The sequence below is a fragment of the Seriola aureovittata genome, chromosome 2, assembly GCF_021018895.1.
Source record: "Seriola aureovittata isolate HTS-2021-v1 ecotype China chromosome 2, ASM2101889v1, whole genome shotgun sequence".
NCBI lineage: Eukaryota > Metazoa > Chordata > Actinopteri > Carangiformes > Carangidae > Seriola > Seriola aureovittata.
The window spans coordinates 12,043,789-12,065,498 of record NC_079365.1 but is presented as its reverse complement, the minus strand read 5'-3'; the positions used below and the strand labels follow the sequence as shown (position 1 = coordinate 12,065,498).

General features: G+C 39.4%; 1 protein-coding gene across 3 annotated transcripts in view; it reads right to left on the bottom strand.

Moving 5' to 3' along the window:
* Positions 1 to 21,710, bottom strand: part of cpne5b (copine Vb) — a 122,843-nt gene that overhangs the window by 71,479 nt on the left and 29,654 nt on the right. For 2 of the 3 annotated variants that reach the window (XM_056405238.1, XM_056405248.1), the window contains 6 exons: positions 20,830 to 20,870; positions 20,479 to 20,525; positions 12,080 to 12,183; positions 9,265 to 9,304; positions 8,347 to 8,361; positions 6,700 to 6,776 (listed from right to left, as the gene is read on the bottom strand). In XM_056405238.1, coding sequence (XP_056261213.1) covers positions 6,700 to 6,776; positions 8,347 to 8,361; positions 9,265 to 9,304; positions 12,080 to 12,183; positions 20,479 to 20,525; positions 20,830 to 20,870 — 324 coding nt within the window. The remainder of the gene's footprint in view (positions 1 to 6,699; positions 6,777 to 8,346; positions 8,362 to 9,264; positions 9,305 to 12,079; positions 12,184 to 20,478; positions 20,526 to 20,829; positions 20,871 to 21,710) is intronic. The other variant, XM_056405255.1, reaches the window with a different exon arrangement.

Sequence of the window (21,710 nt, the reverse complement as noted above, 5' to 3'; positions counted from 1 at the left end):
CTGGTAATCCAACTGCTGGCAGTCAGACCTTTTCTCCATCATATCAGCTATTCATTGCTGTCTCAAGCCTGTTATTGCTTTTCTCTGCAATGACAGCCTTTTTTTAACTGCAAGATCAGCAAAAACTTAAGAATCCTTTGCAAAATTAATTGTAAACAAAATGTTTACACAAGTGAGTCATACTTCTTATGGTAATAGGCCAAATTTCCCTCTCACAGTGAGCTGCTGTTTATTCCAAATGCAGGGAAACACACACACACACACATGCACACACATACACCCACACAAGCACTAGGCTTACTGACCAGCCTTTCAACAACCTTTCAAAGTACTGCAATTATGGTTCACCGGGGAGAAATAAAAAATGTTTGCTCTTCTCGAGAAGATTCAAAAAAGAGCTTGCCTCGACATTACAATCAGAAATACCAGGGGCCAGATGCATAAAACCCTTTGTGTACATACTGTGTGTACACACTGTAGAGAGTGTAGTTTTAGTATATTACAGAGCCATGTGTATGCATGGTTGTGTTGAATCTCAGTCCTAAAAGTTGTTAAATTCTGCACATGTGCACACGCTTGGTTTCAACTCCCAGATACAGTATAGCCACAGATGGACAAAGTTGGTTAGGACTTCATAACAGGCATGACAGAAGGACTGAAAGCCCTATAGCCAAGTTTTGTTTAGAAAGTGGCAGATGAACTGACCAGTCACATTTTGATTTATAGTGTGTGGGACCAAAATCATCACCCTAGGCTTTCCTGGAGACTCAAAGCCAGAGCTATGTCACAAGGTTTACCTTTTTCTGTCCAGGGGTTTAAACCAAAGATCAGGACTTAAGTGAATCAGACAGACAGGAGTCATACAGATGGCAAAGTGATAGGACACAAACAAGGATATCGAAAAGCCACCAAACCAGAACTTAATAGAATTGAAGAAGTTACATGACAGTCTGTAATGGACTTCACATGACAATATTTACAACTTGGAATACTTTTATGAAAAATCCTGCTGATTCTTTTGATTATTGGACCCTTATAGACTAAAAAATATAAATAATTGAGGAATAGACAGTCAATCAGCCTTCACAACCACTTCAAAGGTAGGGAGATGCCACCATTTCGCTGTGTTGCTAATTTAACATGCCAGGAAATCTGAATTCATTATACTTCTGTAAAATGAACTGAACAGTTGCATTGTGGAAAATCTATCTGAGCTAACAATGATCAGCATTTCAATATTGACAAAAGTGTATTGTTATGCATGTTGCCACACTGTTTTCCAAAAGCTTTAAACTAGTTGCTGGCGACCAAGATAAAAAGAGTGAGCTGCTAGCTGCTGTGCAGAATGGTATAATGGGTCCATCGCATCTCATCCCTGGGTTGGTGTGCCTGAAAGGGTTGAAGGCCTAGCTCCAATACTCATGGTTTGCCACAGCTGTAGTGTCATTAATTCATAACACGTGCATCTGTAAATCATCAGCAGTGTTTTCTTAATCATCATCTAAAGCCTCAGAACAAAAGATATGAATATAACAAGAAAATGAAATGTCCAACTGAAAACACTAAAACTGTCTTTTTATTGTAGATATGTGAGAAGATGCACAATATAACTGGCCAACATATCAGACTGCATATTAGATTATATCTCCTGCTTACATATGAAGTATGCATTAGGTGCACAAATTTTCACAGCACATTCAGTTTCCTATAAATATCATTTTATGTGTAGGAAATGCATGTTTTCTGTTGTTTATACTGTAGATCTAGCCCTGGAGATACAGCATATCAATAAATCAGTGGTTTGTCAATCCTGGACACTAATATAAATACTGTACAATTCATATATCAATGATACTTTGATAAAGAGAAAAAATGTTAATTTTGCATTCACTTATTTTCTGAGATTTTCCAAAATATTAAAAGGCAAAGTGAATAAATGACACGTGTGCAGCTCGCTTACGCCCTGCACTGTCTGTATAAATCATTTTCTATGTAAATATAAATGACAAGAGAATTTTAATCTCTTTAATAAAATATGCATCTGAGGCCTGTGGCAAGAGAGCACTGTAAAATTTGAAGCAATCATAAAAGAGCTAGCGCCTTTGATGTTACGATGAAACAAATGTCTTGTTTGGCGGAAGCTCTCTATTTTCCTCTGTTTCTTTCTCTCTGTCACACACACATGCACACACTATGAATTTGTTTCATTAACATTTGAGGAAATGGAGAACTCACGTGCTGCATCACAGTATGAACACAAATCCCACTAGATTTAAAAAAGGTACACCCTTTTATAATTAGACAATGCAGTCTGGATAGTATTGGAGGTTTGATAAAATGTCACTGTAGACGTTTGACTTGTCACAGCAGGACAAACACAGGTGCAACTAATGACATGAATTATGTGCCTCTGCTCCCTTCATGTGTTCCACTCCCAGTGAAGCAGCATACACCATGCAGGGCTCTGAACTGGAACACCTAAAGTAAATGGAATAATGTAATGGTATTAATGGTCTGATTCAAACCTTTGTCTTAGCTTCAGTTTTCTGTCAATTAGATTCAAAAGGAACATTTACATCATAAAGGTAACATAAATGAAAAAATATAAACTCAAGCTTTTTACATTTATAAATCTGACAGGGTCTACAGAGTAAATTAAGATCAGCTCAGTTTTTTTTTTTTTTTAATAACTGTTTGCCTTACACAACACCTGCTGAGTTAATGAGAAGTAAGGTGATATTGCAGAGGAAATTATGCCACTCAGACATTGTTAACAGGCCAAATACAGACCGCTTGGCTGGACTTTTCAGTACTGACACATTTTACCACAATGATAATCATTGTTAGCGTCCAAGTAAAACCTTAACTTTTCAGGATTCATTTGAAATAAATGTGGATTTTCTCAGTCACCACTCTAATTTGTTTGTGATTGGTCAGTTAAGGTTAAATGAGGCCTATATCTTGTGTTGTGGGAAACAGTTTCCAATAGTAAAATCAGTGGCTTTATGTACACCACACAATTACATATGTTTGTTTGATATATAAATCTGTATTGCAGCTGTTGCCAGGGCTCACTCGTCCTCAGGGTTACCTGTTCATTCCAGGCTCTCTGTTTGTGGACAATCAGTGGATGAAGTTGGTGTTGGTGTTTTTTAAAACCTGAAAATCACTGAAAACTTCATCAAAGGCAAAATAATTTGTTATTTATAACTTTATGACAGGAGCAAGATTACATGCGCAGAACTCTGAGCATGCCTTTTCAAAAAGTAATTCCCTTTCATAGTTATGCATGAATATATGCGCATACACATTTACACCAAATGAATCTCTTTGCTGTTTGTGTGGCTTTGTGTGTGCGTGTGTGTTTGCCGTGTGCTTAAGTGGCCTCAACAACAATCTGTAAATAATACATTGCAGTAAACAATACACTGACAAAAGGCCACACAATCTGATACATTCATTGCTCATCAGTGTTAATTTGGTGCCTTACAATTCAGCCTTCTCAAGATTGTGATACCAGAATACAAAAACTAACAAGAAGCTGAAAAATCAATCAACATGCAGGCTTCTACTGACATGACTCGGAGTTCAATGAAAGCCACTAATTCATGCCATTATTTGTGCATCATTCATGTTTGCAGGCAGTTTGTCCAACTTAGCCAGAGGAATACAAATGTGTGTTTGTTATGGGTGTACCGTATTTTGCTGATGGTATGTGCTGACCGGTTTTCACTGGAATGAATAGACCCCATGTTTGAATACCGCTTGCATTGTCCCTCATTTGATGCATTCATGTTCCACTTTTTCACTGAATATTGCTTTCTGTTGTCTGCATCTTCACCTCTACTCCAATCCCTCTTTTCTGCTGTTTACTGGAGACTTGTGTTGTGTATAATCAGACAGGCAAATGGGTTGTTTCGAGCGATTTAAACATTGTTGGTCTCTGTCTGGATGTCAATGTGCCTTAAACACACAATTGCTTTCTTGAATGGTCATTGATGTCACCTTCACTCCCTCTCATGTTCTCTCTCTTTACCTTCACAGAGCTTTTTTTCCATAATGAAAACCTCTATGGCTGCTGCCTAATTAGACTATCACTTATTTCAGAGAGATTAAAGCCATTCGAATTAGCCCTGAAATAAAGAGACAAGAGACAAAAGCTTATGGATTCATGCCATTAAACCAAGGTACATGATCAATTAAGGAAATATGTATATCTTGTGTGTGTATGTACAGTACATAGTGGCTCAGAGAAAACGGAAAGGAAAAGATAATGTCAAGCAACCAAACTTTAGATTTGTGATACATTTAATTAGTTTATTCTATGATGTACTGCACTTTCTATTTTATTTCCATTTATAAAGAAAAAGAAGCAGTTGTATATTAGTGACATAATAATTCACACATTTATGTAAGGGGTTACTCAGAGAGACAGAGATTTCCTCACTCACTTCCAAGAGTTATTCCATTAAGTCTTGTGTAAGCAGGTGAAATGAAAGGCAGAGGAGTTGTTGATACAGATATGAAAAACAAACAAAGGATATAAGACATTCTCCCATTGGCTAAGCACAGCTTAGACAAATGTCTTGACATTTCCAAACGTCTTGATTCATATTCCTATTGAATATGAATCACTCTTCATTACCACAGAAACTCCACTGGGTAGCGTATCTACCAGGGCAATGCATCACTTTATGTGTGTGTGTTTCTCACTGCTCTTCCATCTCTGAAACTTTCTCCTTCAAAAAGGATGAAACAAAGCTGCTACACAGCTTCTTCAGTATAACTTAAAAAGTTAAACGACAGTTTTGGTCCAAGTCCTGAACGTAATCACACTTGTTATTATTATCTGACGGTGTTTGCTTTCAAAGAAACTGATTTACATATCCACCAAAACACACACACGTCACACACGTCACTCCTCGAATTGAACCAATCCTAACTCACCTTCTGTATCTGATTCATGAAACCAAACCAAATGCAAATTACGTAGAATGATCAGTCAGTTGGTTGCAGAGGTTTCCACTACGCGGAGAGCTTTATTTTGTGCCCTCTAAAGAAAGATGAAAGACTGTCATAAGAATAAAAATTTGGCAAGCAGTTGTGTTATCTCTCAGCTGCAATGTGTCTCAAATTGAAAACGAATAAATTGGCAAGAGTTCTATTTCCTTTTCCAACCATGCTATATAAAGCCTCAGTTCAGAAAGAAATAGTTTGATAATAAACTTGTAAAAACATTATTAAGGTCTATGCACTCATGATAGAGGCTTAGGGCGCACTTATATTTGCATTGCTAAAATCCTCTTAGGTAGCCATCATCAACAGTCCATGCATTATGGGGAAAACACACACACACACACACACACACACACACACACACACACACAACACACACACACACACACACACACACACACACACACACACACACACACACACACACACACACACACACACACACACACACACACACACACACACACACACACACACACACAGACTGTCAGAAAAGTTTTGCACCTGTGCCATCATCAGGTGTGTGCCGTAGGGGGAGACATCTTTAGTAATCCCTCTTTTTATAATGATAACAGACAGTATATCTGTGTATCTGAGAAGCGAGGAACTCATTGATGGTCAAGTCAAAACATAGATATGATGCCTGAAACATGCTACTGTATCTGTGAACACAGGTGTCATATGCAAGTGTCTGTCAACTCAGTGTTAATGTTGCTCAGTGTTGCTATATCACGGTGTCACACATCGCAACATACGTTGATATAATCTTACCAACCAATGGAAAATCAGGGTCTTAGGCGTAACATCTCTTCTCTATTTGCTTTCCTTTATGTAACTGACAGTACTGCATATTAAACACTTACAGTAATTAATATAAAGATTATTCAATCAACAGGTCAATGAGTGAATCAGTAACAGAGTGATAATGTTCTGTTTGTGAATGTGTTGAGTGTCAGATGTTAAACCAATCCTAGAACATGGCAATGATGTCTCCCACAATTCAAAGTTGAATGTCAGTATTCAATTACAATAACATGTTCAGACCTGAGAACAGGCATATCTCACTCAATGTGACATTTAAATGACTTCAGCCCGCAGACTAATGGAGATGACAAATGATAGATGTTTAAAGACAGATTACAGGATACCTCATTAACACCACATTTTTCTCAGCCAATGTAAGGGCGCGAGCCTCAGAGTCGATCAGTAATTTGGGTAATTTTGCTCCGCGCTTCACCCTTTACTTTAATGACAATAATTATCTGTGGAAAACATCTGTAGGATGTGTTGCCCCCCCCCCCTTCCTCTCCTCCTTTGTCTGATCAATGTATTCTCCTCTCTTTTCTTTCTAAATCACCCCTGTGCCTCTTCTTCCTCCTCCTCCTCCTCCCCCTCATGCTGCCATTTTACTTCTGAACACCCACTCCCCTCTGTATGCCACTAAATTAGTTTCCCTGCGGTGTTGTCCTCTCCTTCATATTCTACAAAACAAATTAACACCTACTTCTGTCTATTTCTATGAATTTTTTAGTATGAATGAAGTATACCTAAGAATTGCCATTGTATTCGATTCCAAAGCAATTTTCTTCTTTCTTAAGTCTTAGCACAGTATGGTGCTCCGCAATCACATTTGGAGCGAAGGGTGTTTAGGCAGTGCAGAAATTGGCTGAAGCTCTTACTCACCCCAGAGGTTTCTCCAGTCGACTGGCTGGTGATCCAACAATCTCCCCAAGAGTACAGAACGTCTGACCCAAAAAGTCCTGGAAGGAAGGAAGGAAGGAAAGAAGGAAGGAAGGAAGGAATGAAGGAGGAAAGGTTGGCGTATGTGAAATAGAAAGACAAGAAATCAATGTTAGGGTATGATCAGGCTTGAGACCTAAACTCAGGAATATTCCTGTCATTCTTCTACCTCTGGAACCCATGCAAATGAGAAACTCAAGAATTTGTTTCTTCCAAAGAAGCTTGCTCACTCATGCTCCTTGAATTTGATTTGTGCATCCATATGTTTAGCTGAAAGAAATAGTCGAATCTATTTTTGATGCAACATCTTTGGTTAAAAAAAAAATAATGATTGATTGATTGTAGTGGTGTCGCCATTTATATCATGCCTGCAGGCTACACAATCTGCAGGCATAAAGACTTGATGGCTTGCTGTCAGCTGTGAGACAGAAACTGTGCTCAGAGCCACAATAACTGTGATATCATATCCAGTTTTGGTGTGAAATATGAAGCGAATTTGTTCAGCTTAATGCAAATGTTGCCATACCCGTGACAGTTATGTACTATAATGGTGTGCATGGTTTAAAGCAGTGATTTCCAACTGGTCCAGCCTCCGGATCCACATGTTCCCTGGGGCATCAGGTCACGGGCCGCATGTCCGCCGACTTAAAGCTGGGGTTTCCCCCTAAAAGTCGATGTTTTCATCAGTTAAGAGTTATCAGTCAAGGAGACCCAGACCTGACTTGCATTTTGTCAGTTGCATCACTGTACTTTTCATTGTCCACAGAGCTGAGCAGGAGCAACAGCAGGGCTGGCCGTCAGCTTCACAAACCAAGTGGGTCTCAAAATTGCCTCAATCCCAGAGCTGACTCTGAAAATCCTGATTCAGTCCTACTTTACACCCATTCAGTTTATTTTCATCCATCCATGTTGGGAACCACTGCTTTGAGTTGTGGAGGATGAGAGACACACACATGAGAAGATGGAAGATCCAAAGCACCAAGAACAATGACTTGATTCACAACTGTGTGGGGCATTAAAGTAGACACTTTTTAGAGAGAGACATAGTTTCATGTATTGTCATGTCTCCTTTAATATGTCATCCAGCATTGATCTGGTATGTTAAACTTTGATGATTTTTGACAGGACAGGCAAAAAAATATTTTAGTGAGTCCCCTTTGAACTAATCACAGTGTGGATGTGGGACAGTCCAAACCAAAAGTCCTTAACTTTAGCCTTGGCAGACAGCACGCACTAAATAATTCAACATCAGGCTATAGTGTGTTTCATTTCAGTGAGTCTCTAGTCCGTTATGCCCACTAATTCCACTCATTGTTACAAGGAAGAGCCTGGAAAATCTCAGCATCTTCATCATGTTACAGGTACATGCGACCAAAACTGCTGGAAGACCAAATTTTCCTCTCATATTGTGGCTGTTGTGGAGCCCTTTGAGACTACAGTGATGGTTTAGAGCTGCACAGATAGCTTGGCCTGGCTCTCAGTCGTTTCATTCTGATCAGTGACACCATCCTTCCTCCTGAGAGAAGGATCGTTAATGTGAGAGACAGCAGCCATGCAGTGTCAGTAAGTGAGAGAGATGCTGGGACCTACGTTGAGTTCTGCAGGCTTCCAGAAAGGTTGAGCAGCAGCAGCAACAACAACAATAACGACAGAGCACATCATATACCAAGAAAACAACAATACACCAAAAATCTAGCACTCCTAGCACTGCTCAAGATGAAAAAAGTCAGAGTGGGAAGACAACGCATGCTGGACCAGAAAGTGGAACCTAAGCACACAGATGGAATTAAAGCAGGTGATGAAAAAATGCAAACCCAGCTTGTCCAAATACCTCACATAATCATCAAAACTGATTATTTTGATGACAAACCTTACTCAATGCTTTCTGTCGCCATAGTTTCCAGTTTTATGGATAAAAAAATGTATAATTTATTAGTGAAACAAAATAACCATGTACAATGTAATCTAATAAATTGCTTAAGATGGAAACTAATGGCTAAAAGCATTGTTTTTCTACATGATTAATTGTACAGCGGGTTCTTGCACAATGCCTATCACTGCCGTTCCACTATTACAACAAATAAAAAATAATAAAAAAGACTCAATCAAAGATAAATGGAAATAGAAATTGCATTTATAGCACGACTGCAACATAGATAACCCCTGTTAGAGTCAAAAAACGAAAAAGAAAATGTATTTGGACATTTCTATGATCAGGCAATGAAAGGGGGTTTGCTTTATTTCATCAAGGAAAACCCCATGCAGCTTGCAACAACCAATTAAAACATACAGAAACAAAAAAAACATAAACATTGCCACCATTAGACCACTGATGAAAAAGGTTTGGCCAATCTCAAGTCATGTCAAAGACCATATTCCATCAAGCAATAGTATTTGATTTTTTTTTTTTTTCATTTTCAGAGACATTTAATCCAATTAATCTGCTTTTGCTTAAGACTGGCCTCCATTTATCTGTGGTTCAGGGTTAAAATAAGCTCGTGCACTCACATGTTTGGACAGGTCTGGACTTTTGGAGTCCACATCATACCTGAAAGGAAACAAAGCAAAAGCAGCAAAGCCATTTTACTTCAGAAACACCAGAGGAGACTCTTATCTGAGTGAGGACATTTTGATTGATACGCTCTTAAAGGAGAAATTTAAAAACAACCCTGGTGATTTGTCATCAGCAGGAGGAGAAAGGATATACTCCCAGTACACTACACTTTCTCATGTTGTCTTTTCAGCTGTTTTTGTGTGTTTGTAGGTTTAAGGACGCTCTGTGACACAAACACCTGGGGTGTGGAAAAGGAGTAGGGTATGAATTGAAAGGAATCAGAGCAGAGAAACATAAGAGATAAAAGAATAAAAGAAAATACAAGATTTATGATTATATTTGCACGAGCTGAATTTCAACTGACAATATAATAAGAGTGGATGTTGTGAAAGATAAAAGAGATAAAATTCAAAATGAGCCAAGAGGACAGGATCTTAGTATCTTTTCAGATGTTACTATCTTTGAGGCAGAGTGCATGGGTAATGGGTTCAACAACCTTTTCTCCTCTTCCATAATAATGAGTGCTGGACCTGGTCTGATTTGCATGTGAATATAAAGAAATGAAAGTGAGGGAAATGGAGAAATGCGATGTACCAAGATTAAACATCTGATGAAACGACAGATCTTGTTCGCCTAGAGATCAATCAGGCACAAATTAGACAGAAATGGAGCAAAAGTAAAAGTAAAATCAGTAAATATTACAGGCTGCACAAACTACAGTGTTGTGTTTCCCCACTTATTGATTTAAAAGAATGATCAAATGATCAAAAATCTTTTCATATTATTTGGTGGTATAGCTGCAGAGGAATTTTGCTGAGAGAGGTTTGAGGAAATGTTTGTTTGTCAAATGGAAATTAACTGCATCCATGAGAGCGCTGAACAAAATACAGTGCTGAGGCTGTATGCTTTGCATGTCCCGCTTGTTAGAAGCTGGCAGTTCACCCTTCAAGCTAGCCAATATAATGCAGCCCATATGGAAGAATGATAATGTTAACATAAGAGATGCAGTTGGACTGAGAAATCATCAATGAGAGACAGAAAAGGAGAGGGAACTGCTTGATTTAAGCTGTGACTGGTTTAAATGAATATGAAGATCACTGCTATCTCACAAAACTAATCGGGAGGCCCCATCAGGCATGGAGGGGCCAATCGGGACCCAGTTGGCCGAGCTGGTGGTTGGGCTGCAAGGGCCGATGACAGAGTCCATAAACACAATCATTGTATGAATACATCATGTGAGCTGTGGCATTGGGTTTTTTGACGTTTATAACTTTTATTCAACATTAATTTCACATGGCCGCTTTTAGCAGTGGGCTACTGGGCCGGTGGCTCAATGTGAAAAATAATAATAGAAAGAGAGAGAGAGAGAGAGAGAGAGAGAAGAGAGAGAGAGAGAGAGAGAGAGAGAGGGAGAGGGAGAGAGGGAGATGTGTGGTTGTGATCAGCCCAGTGGAGCAGACTGTCCTCTCCCTCATGTCTGCCTCCCAGCAAACTACGTTCAGTTCGGTCCCATGGCTCCATTTACCTGCTCAGTGCTTATGTGTGTATGTCTTTATCATTGTTTAAACACTGAGGCAGCAGTGGACTATCTGTGACTCGCTTTACATGAATAATTAAGTAAAAAAAAAAACTGTGGCTGATAAATCTGGAAATATCATAATGTTTCAAATAGTTGTTCCGTAGTAACTGTGCAGACAACACAGGAGGAGCAGAGTGCGTTCAGGACCACAGCTCGTGGTGAGTCATGTTTTACAGAATAAATGGTAGGCAGAAGACAACAGACATAGCCTGAGTTTATTTGGCAGGATAATGTTGTATAGCTACGTTTTCCACTCTTGTTTCATCAGTAATACTAATACACTAATCAAATTCTGATTAGCTCACATCTACAGCATTTTATTATAAAAAAGATCCAATGAAGGGAGAAAAACCTCTGAAATTAAGATTGAAAGAACTATAGTTTAATGTGCCGCTTGTCCTATTTCGTGTATTGTTCTACAAATCATCATAATTAACTCATCCCCTGTTTACTACATATAAAGTGTGACACAGGCTGTATGCGATGGTGTGTCTCCTGGTGGATTTTTGGAGAGCCAGTCCAAATAAAAAGTCCAGATTTTTATCCCCACTCCATCTCTATGCCCCAACAGCCGTCCTCAGTAACTTTTGCTCCATTTGTCAAGGTTTTCATTCTCACACGGCACTTAAATTTCTTACGTTTTTGCAATAATTCAGAAGTAAACAAAAGTAGGCTCTCCATCTCTAGCCGACGACTGGGGGTTTTGTTGGCTGACGTACATAGCATAATCTAACATCAATGCTAGAGATAAAAGTTTGTGATAGGGTGACAACTCTGCTGACTTTTGTCAATATCATTGTACATGTATTGCAGGGTAAAGCTATTAGTTATTATAATAAAATATTATACATAAAATTGCTGTTAAAATGTTATTCATTTCATTGTGATAACGTATACTTGGACAAGCAACACAGATTAAATTTATGCTTTAATGTTTGTATTTTCAAACAGTGTTTTTGTATTTTTACAAAGGAAAATAATTGCTGAGTTGCTCAGTTGCTAAACTATGTTTGGGTAATTGCTGTACGGCGGCAGGGTTTAGTGCAGGGTCAGTTTCTTCAGACTGAGCTAACTAATGGTAAGGCTCAATCAGCGCAGAACAGAGGGAGAGGACAATGCATTATAGGGAAGGAGGACAGAGGGCAGGGAGAAGATACAGTGATGGTACAACTTCAAAGGAAATCACTCACAAGTCGAAGCGAAGGTTCTGCTTCTCCTCAAAAAAGTAGTCCAAGATGTACTTTCTAACAAAGTCTGGGTTTAAGGTGTTGTCTATCACCTCCGTTCTGCCAAACTATAGAAGGAGAAAGACAGACCCAGGTCAGGAGAGAAGGGATGATTAAAGGAAAAGCAAGACAACAAAACACTTTGAAAAACAAACACAGTTAATAATTGTCTGCATGCACATTTTCTCCCTTTTCTTCGCTCTCTTATTAACACATAAGTTGACAGAGGGCTGATTAATAGAGGTGCTTTCACGAGCTGCTGCTGTGCAGAGGAAGCCATGGGTGTGTTTCCTGGTTCCTTGATCCTCACTCCTCATATTAATTACAGCAGGAAAACGCACTGATCAACCCCACAGAGGGAAGGGACGAGGGAAATGCATAGAGAGTAAGAGAGAGACAACATGAGCCGACTTAGAGAGAAAAAGAGGGTAAGAAAAGGGGGGCAAAAGTGGAGTGGAGGGTTTAGACAGAAAAGGATGGGTGAGAGTGGGAGTGGGAAAAGAGTGGGAAGGGAGAAGAAGAGAAAGGCAGCGATTAAAGCCTCCTAATTAGCGGGATTCTCACTCCCAAAGTGCCAAATGCAGGGAAATATGCCAGAGAAAAGGCTGACAAAGGCCCAGCAACAACACATGCATACATTATACTGTACAAAAAGCTGATTCGTTTAAAATAGGAGATACAGTATATACATTACATAAATTATTTACAGCCACCGGGAATTACTCTTATTTAATCAAATACTCCATCAAGAGTGAAGATTTGATTCCTATCCACTTTTTGGTGATATAGTGAGTTATATTTAACACTGATTTGGTACAAGAACAAATAAAATACCATCAGATGACATTGAAGGAGGATGTCAAAATGTGTGAATTGTAATATGCCACAATGTACTCTATTATTGTTGGGCATTTACTCAAGGATTTCAGATATACCAAGCACGCCCATTTCACTCAGCGACTGGCCGTGTGTGGAGGTGAGAAAGTACACCGGTTTTAATCTTCTCTCTCAAGCTCTGCATTTTTCCAGTCTTTGCAAAATTACTCCTGTCACTTTTTGTGTATACAAAAACTATTGAGTCCGTCTAAAATGCCTTTGAAGAATTGTTGTGGTAAAGTTTCCATTTGAATTTTTATTGCATCTCTCCCCTCTGTGTCATAGCAGGTTTTTTCACACCACCGTCAAGTGTGGCTGTTCAGGGCAGCTATAAACTCTTGTGCCTTCCAACGTGGTCGGACAACACACAAATCTTCACCTCTCCTCATATTTGTTCTCTGCTAACTTCTCAGGATTTTGTGTGCCTTTTTACCTCTGCCAAGGAGTTTATGTATTCACCATGTGTCTGTGTATTTGACAGCAGGATTACGCAAAAAGTACTGAAGCGATTTTCACTTAACTTAGTGGAGAAACGGGGCATGGGGCAGGGAAGAGCCCATTAAAATTTTGGGGCAGATCCGGATCATTTATTGTGAATTAAAGTTTTTTCTCTGAAGTCTGTTGTATGTTGTTTGACATCGGCCTTGGCAGAGGTCTGTACTCTCTTTGTGCTCCTCTAGTTGTAAAAAGGACTTAAATGTTATTGTAGCCAAGGCCAGATCAAGCTGTTAATGGACCTTTGGGGAAAAAAACTTGCTTGGCCTGTTCACCACCCCACTACTTCCATGTTCCTATAAGTACAATGCACATAGAGGTGCAGAGACCAACAAGTAGTTCTAGGTTGGAGTGCTATCTGGCTTAAATGTGTACTCCAGAAATTGTTATTGTAGGCTCCCTGACGCCGTCTAGTAGAAATTATGTTTATATCAAACTTAAATGCACCAGTGAACATGTTTGTAGGAAAAGTAGCTGTGACCGTATCACTATTTCTATTCATTTAAAGATATGTTGTTACTTTACGTATTTGGCAAGTTGCAAATTACGTTGATACTGGATGTATCAGTAAAATATCTAATCTTGCAATACAATATCCCCTTGTAGTGAATACAGCATTATTAAAGTTTTTATGGCCGGTGGTCTGGTTTAACACAGAGAGAAGTTCCCAGCGACTTCAGACATGTTTATTTACATTTTACCAAAACCATCATCTTTCTTTGATTTGAACAAGTTTACGTGCTTTTGTGGCTTAAACCACTGACAGGACTGTGGATATGAACCCCAGTCTCTGATGTGATGGACAGCATCTTTATTTAAAAAAATACATAACCCAGCCAACAATTACATTTCCTAAAAAAACATTTGTAAAAAAAACAAGTTGTAGTGTCCCTTATTTTGGTTATTTTGGTTGACTTGCAATAAGCTCTTCCAGAGCCACAGAAGACATTCTACAACTGTTTTCACAGCAGTGCTAACCATGACTACTCAGCCTTGATGTGTAAAGTCACTCGAGTGGCCCTTTAAAGTTTTCTTTGTAAGGCAATCATATTAAACACAGCTTTATTTAGAATGAATTGTTTTCATTCTAAATTAATCAACAAAATTATGAGCCATCTGAGCACATTATAAACTAAAATAATGATGGCTTGAAATTAGATTTTGACACCAGGCTGCCTGACTGTACATACAACTAATTGACACAGATTGAACGTGAATTAATGAATTCATATTTATCTTAATCCCTGATTAATTTTGTTTCAACTGCTGGGGTGATGATTCAATTCACACACGGACTGGAATCAGAGTTATATTGTATTGAGGTTGCCTCCAGCCGGCGATAAAGATAAAAACCTCAAATAATGCACAACTGTGCTCGAGCCAAACATGCTCTGTTTTATTGGAAAGCTGCCAAACTGTACAACTTCAATCAATGTTAAGGAAGCTATTTGCAAGTAGGAGTCGATCTAGTTTTCCCATAATGTCAGGTATACTGTAGGTGGATGTGTGAGCAGACCTTGCCTTTTCAATCAATACAGTAAAAACAACAAATACAGTACACTGTGGGCAATTAGGACAAGTCAACCAATATAAAACCATACACCTTCTATTCTGTTACACAAAGCTGAGCACCTCTTTGAACTCTATGCTTTCTAAGGTTATATTTTTCTCTATGTGAAGATCTAAATGTAACACCGGCGAGGGAGAAAAGTAGAGAAAAGGACACTGATGTTGAATCTGTGAGCCACCCGGACTTTTGAACAGACCCTGAGGTGTTGATGAAGCTGTGAGCACATGTTAGCAAAGAGACGGGTGACGGCAAAGATGAGCTCCATAATGTGATTTCCCTGCTGAGTGGAAGAGACAATACAGCGCTGCAGAGTTCATTAGATACTGCTGGGCTTCTGGAGCTGGCTAATGAGAATCTGCAATGAAGTCCCTGACCTGCACCTGCAACATGTACACACACACACAAACACACACACTACATATGGAAAACTGTACTCTTCAGGCAAGCAACAAATACAACAGAGAGAGAGACCCGCAGTGTCAGATTTTGAAATGTGAACATGTGTCCTTAAAACACAGACACAGGAAAAATCACTTAGACACACACATACACTGTGAGTGACAGCATGATGTTAAATAAAAGCCGCAGCGCAGGAGAAATGAGTCAAATCCTTCATTATCTATGTGAGTTTCATTTTCCAAAGATTTCATTGTCTTCTTCCCCGGAGCAGACACGAACCACCACTGGGGATTTGTGTCATCTGAATGTCCTGTAGTTCTCTGGCGAATATGGATTTTTATTCTCTTTGTGCCATGTTGAGTAGATGGTAACATAGTGGCGATATAATGAGTTTGGTGGAGTCCTGTGTTCTCGCAGAGGGTGGTAAATGGCGGTTGTGTGAATTGGTGTGAGCTATTTTTCTGTTTTGCCTGCAGCGAAAAGCATGGGGGTGTGTTTAAAAACAAGAGAGAAACACACGAGTACTGAACCCCCCCCCCCCCCCCCCCCCCAGGAATGACAGAGGGTTAAGGGTAGGCTACTTTAGTTGTTGAGGGAGGAGAACAAGCAAAACAACCAGCTGAAAACCATTTCTTCCCTACACACATGACAAGTGTTGCATGGCTTCATGGGAAAATAAATCCCAAAATTTGTTAGCACTTAGATCCAGAGCTGAGATTGTATAAGGACGGGACACATGTACACATAATATATGGTGCACAGAAACACAGACACACACAAACTGGCGCCAGCACATGCTGTCACAAAGAGCACTACAGTATGTGGTATATCTGATGTCACAAGCAAATTGGAAGAAAGCGTAGCATATACATGATCACGAATAAACAGCCTTTCATTGTTGTGTATGTGGTGTGGGTTCGCTTTTAACATCCCATGTACAGTATGTAGTGGGCTACTCAAGCTGCAGTACGCTGAAAGTTGTAATTTGTTGGCTGACTCTTAGTTTGGCTTTGAGCTTCTGTTTGTGCTGGAATTAAATATGGAGCAGAAAATTATGAGGTTTGTTTCAATCTCCCAGGCCCAGCACTGGGGAGTGGACACAGTCGGTACTGAAGATCACGTGACCCCCTGTGGCACATAAACAAAATGTTGAGTCGAAACACAATCATTGCAAAAAGAAGGGCTGTAAAATGATGAGTATATTTTTTTTTAAAACAATCCAAGATGAATCATTATGATCAGAATTCAAAATCTGATCCATGCCTCCATATAAATGAAACACACCATCAAATTCTTTTATTGTCTGTAGTGTGTTTTCTGAATTTCCTGAACTAGAAAGTAGCAAGGCATCATCATATAAAGACTAAAGAAGTCTGTGAGGATCTAAAAAGTGTTAGCAGTGTTTCCTGTACAGTAGGTCTTTCCAGAGGTCAGTTCATCAGGGAACTGGACATGATGACAACAAGTACATTGCTTTTGTCAGTCAGCTGTCAGCACCATCAAATGTACCTTTAAACCAGTCTAAATCCTCCGAAACCACGTCACACCTTTTGTATTCAATGCATGTAGCAACAGACCATCCAGCAGCTAGCTTAGCCTTGGTGAACCCTCCAACACTAAAGCAGAGGTGGCTCCTGAGTGTTAGCATACATGTGGTTAACATTTCAGTCACATTTCTCCTCTTTTGGTGAGGTTACCATCTACCATCACCTCTACCGCATCGAGGACCAGGCTGCCCACAGAGAAATCAAACTGATATCAAACTCCCAGGAAGGCAGCATACAAGGTGACTCCCAAATGTCAAAATAATGAGAGTGAATTTAAAATTGTAAAAGTAAACACATTACTGTACTGTGTACTGTGTGAAAATAACTAGTAACAAAGTCTATCTGTAGCTTAAATCATGCTTATAATAATTTGCCCCACCTGACCCTCAAGATTACAGACAAAATTACAGAACTTTGTCAGATTCCTCAACAGGTTTCATTAATGCCTCTCTGTTTAATTTAAAAATAAAACAGTAAGGAGCTACTTAAACTTTAGACTTTAAGGAAAGGAGAATGGATCAGGGACTGTTCTTGTGTGAGCTGGACTCTTTCACTTCCTCTGAGAGTTCAGTGTTGTGGACTTTTCCTCTGTCATTTTTTTTCTTCTGCTTTATTCTCTAATTTCCCAAGTTATGTTTGCAGCACTCAAAATAACACCTGAAACAGTTCTGTCACGCAGCCTTGTCCCTAGTAAACATTTCCAGGGACATGGTAAACATTGCTGTGGGTTATTTCCTGATGTCATAGAAACTGATCAACAAATAAAGTATTGTACTTAATGTTAATAGTCGAATTGTTCAGCTACCTGCTCAAGAGATTGGTTTTCTGAACTGCAGCCAAGTTACGTAATGGCTTCCACACTTCACCAAACAAGTGTCAGAGAAAGATGCCTGTGGACCAGGAAAAATCCCTCCAATCATCCCAACCGTAAAATCACCCTAAGACCACTTTACTCTAGGGGAGACTGAACGTATGGAACGAAGAAGGCAAGAGCGCTCATGACTCAGATTTATGATCTCACATCTAATCGAGACCTTCACAGAGAGCACCAACTATATTAACATTACAGACATGATCTCTTCCACAATAAAGATTGCAGGAGATGGAAATCAACATAAAATGTGACCCAAGCTTGACCGTTGTGCCAGAGGGTGCTGTCAAGGAATGTTATGTAGAGGTCCCGGGTGAGTCACCTGTTTGGCTTTGCTTGGTCTGTCTGAGGTTTGGGAGTGTTCAGTCTCACTCACACAGCGTCACCTGGAGCCGCATCAACACCCACCCCATCTTAATAATATGATTGTGGATGTGATGGTTTTAACTCCGCGAGGAGAGGACCGGTTCAAACGTTTCTATTTTTAGACCAAAATCAGTGAACCTGACAGAATGAAGTATCATTTGGCTTGAAAGTAAAACTGAAATGCTCATTATATTAATTATGTTTTGTTTGCTTGATTGGATTAACAGCCTGTCTGACAACTGGTGGCTGTCAAAGTAGAAGAACAAGTGCCTTTTGTAAGAAGCGCAAAGAAGAGTTTTATAATTGCAAGCTCTTTACATATGCATATGCCTTATACATTAAGCATACACACATATGCACACACATTTTCTCTCAAACACACACACTCATAGCAGAGTCCCCCGCAGTTTCTCAGCTACAGTTGAATGAAAGCCCACACAGCCATCTGTTATGAGTGGGTAAAAACACGAGCAGCAGATGAGGGTCATCTGACTATATAAATACATATGATTTACATTAAATCATTATCCATCCACAGTGGTGGATGGAGTCTGTAAGCTTGGATGCACTGACAATTTGCACAATGGGATGAATAATGATGTCAAACATAAGGGCTGGCACCAGAGGTGTCTATACTGTTATGGGAACTTGTACATAAGCATGCACCGAAATATCATATTAACTCTGTAACATACACAACTACACATTTACAAATAGATTCACATAAAAGAAAAACAAAAGTTCAGAGTTCCAATTACTCACGGATACAAAAACAGCCACAGGGGCACGAGCAATAGAAATATCAAGTAAGTTACAAACCATACAACACAAACCAGCAAATATCACGCTCGGGATGTTTATCATGGTCCTTCTCCATTCTCTGCTACTGAGAAATGTTGATCATCTTTTGGGGTCTTATGCATGTACACTTTCTCTTCAATTTGTTGTGTCCTAAACTCTTATCCCCACAATTATACTGTCCTATTTTATCTTTTGATTTATGGTGATATGGTGATATATATTTTTGTTACTGTCAACAAATCCCATTAAAAGACCAAAACTAACAATGTGTCAGTCCATGTCTCAGCACCTTCTGACTTTCCTACCCTTTCCATGGCCCTTAGTCCCAACCCAATTACTTCCTGCTAAAGACATAAATCCTTAAAAGGGGGGGGCAAATATATAGTTTAATTACTTTGTAATGCTTTACTGTAGGTTTAAGCAAACATTACTCAAACAGGGGGAAATGCAGTAGTGTGTTTTTTGGGAACTACTTTCTGTTGTGGATTAATACACATTAGCTGCTCTAGTGACTATTTACAGTAGCAGGAAGGTGTGTGTGGGATTGACTCAAAATGAACTACAGTGCCCATGTTCATGGGACATGTCACCCAGTGTAATTAATGCACATCAGTCAGTTCTAAACTACACAGATTGATTGTTGCCAATCTTATCATTTAAAAGCAAAAGGATATCGTTATCATCTGCCACATTAGCGTTTGCAATGACTCTTTCAAATAAATGGCCATTTTCCACACAACCTTCCATAACAAACACTTAGTTGAAGCTGGGACATTATTTCCGCTACTTCTCACCACTGGAGAAGACATTAGTGTCGGAAACGGTACAGATTTCATCTCTAAGCCAGCTTGTTAGTGCCTCATTTAATTTATTCACTTGATATCATTTAATGCTTATTTCATCTACAGAAGAAAATGATTAATGGACAAACAGAATGGTGAGAGGATTAACAGAGAAAATGGATGGTAATGCTGCATGGACTAAACCAAACAAGGCACAGTATGAGCTGCCTTAATGCCTCCCCAGTGTGCTGGTTAGTCTCCAAAATGTCAACATATTGATCATTACATTGCAAGGACTTTTCTTTGTTGGTTGAAGTCTCCAATTAGAGAATACTTCCTGGCATTTTCAGACAATTGATAGCCGAACAGCTTTAATGAAGTGTTCAAGCCAACTACTGCAGCTACTGCATGTTTGCAGTCAAAAATGTCTTAACTGGAGCCTCCTGCCCAATACACACACACACACATACACACAGTTACAAAAAACACATGGTGAGCACAGCAAGAGCTTAATTGGACATAAGTCCTTTCTTCTTTTTATATGCATGTGCAAGTGTGTGGTGTGTGTGTGTGTGTGTGTGTGTGGGTGTGTGTGGGTGTGTGTGTGTGCGTGTGTGTGTGTGTGTGTGTGCGTGTGTGTGTGTGTGTATACTCACCTCTCTCCATTGTTTGGTTTCCACACCTTGTGTGTAGAGCACGCATACTGTGAAAAAGTACCAGATAAAGACAAAAATAGATGAAATATTTCAAAGGAAATAAAAAAAAAGAGCCAGAAAATGAGGACCAGAAAAGAGAAAAAAGAGAAGAACTATCAGGGAAATGCAGGCAGATTCAAAATGGGAAATCAATGGGAGGGTTTTAGCTCCAGTAAAATGAACAAACAGCCACTGCACTCAGAGCAAAAAAAGGATTTCCCAAATCACAGGGCAACATACTCACAAAAACATACAAAAACCACAGTGAGAGGGAGAGAAGGAGAAAGGACTCTCCTTCTACGACATACTCACATGGATCTGACTTGGAGAATGTGTCTTTATCCAGCAGATTTCTGGAAAATAGAGATACAGAGAAATAATTGTCACTCATACCGGCAAATTGCTATCGTACAGGTTCTAAAGGGATGACTTTCTAAACTTTTTTTTTTTAACTTTTTTTTTTTTTTGGGGGGGGGGTTGCCTTTACTTTGATAAGTGCAGTGAGAGAGAGACAGGAAAGTCAAGGAGAGAGAGAGGGAATGACATGAAGTAAAGGAACGCAGGTCGAACTCGAACTCATGGATGCTGTTGTAAGGACTAAGCATGTGGTACGTGCTCTACCGGTGCCCAGTAGTTCAGTAGCCTATGTTTTGACTTTTGTGCATACATACATAGCTATAGTTTAAAACACCACCATTAATTACAGAGCTCAAATCCTGCTCTCCATACTCATGAATATAATTGTTACATTCGAAACCGACCAAAGCTGTTTGGCGTAAACAGGCTTTGGTTTCACTTTACTTGGTTTGTTTGTTTGTTTGTTTGTTTCATTTGCGGAATTCTACTTTTTGGTAGCTTCTGGTAACTCTCTGCGATGTTTTTGTTGTGTTACATTTTTTCCTCCGATGTCAACCTCTGATTGTAGATTCACATGAAATAATGCAAAAGTTGAATCTCTCCCTTTCAGAATTTTCCCCACCACACTTTGCATCACAGGCTACCATGGCACCTTGCAAATAGCTAAAGGAAATTAAGAAAAGAGGAAAAACTCACAGTAGTAGATTGCAATGCAACTTTAAATTAAATGTGATTCAACATTCAACAAAAGAGGAAGAAAAACGATGGCCCTCCACACACTCAACATCAATCTTCAATAGTGGTTTTGCTCTGCAGTCAGCCTCTGATCCAAAAAC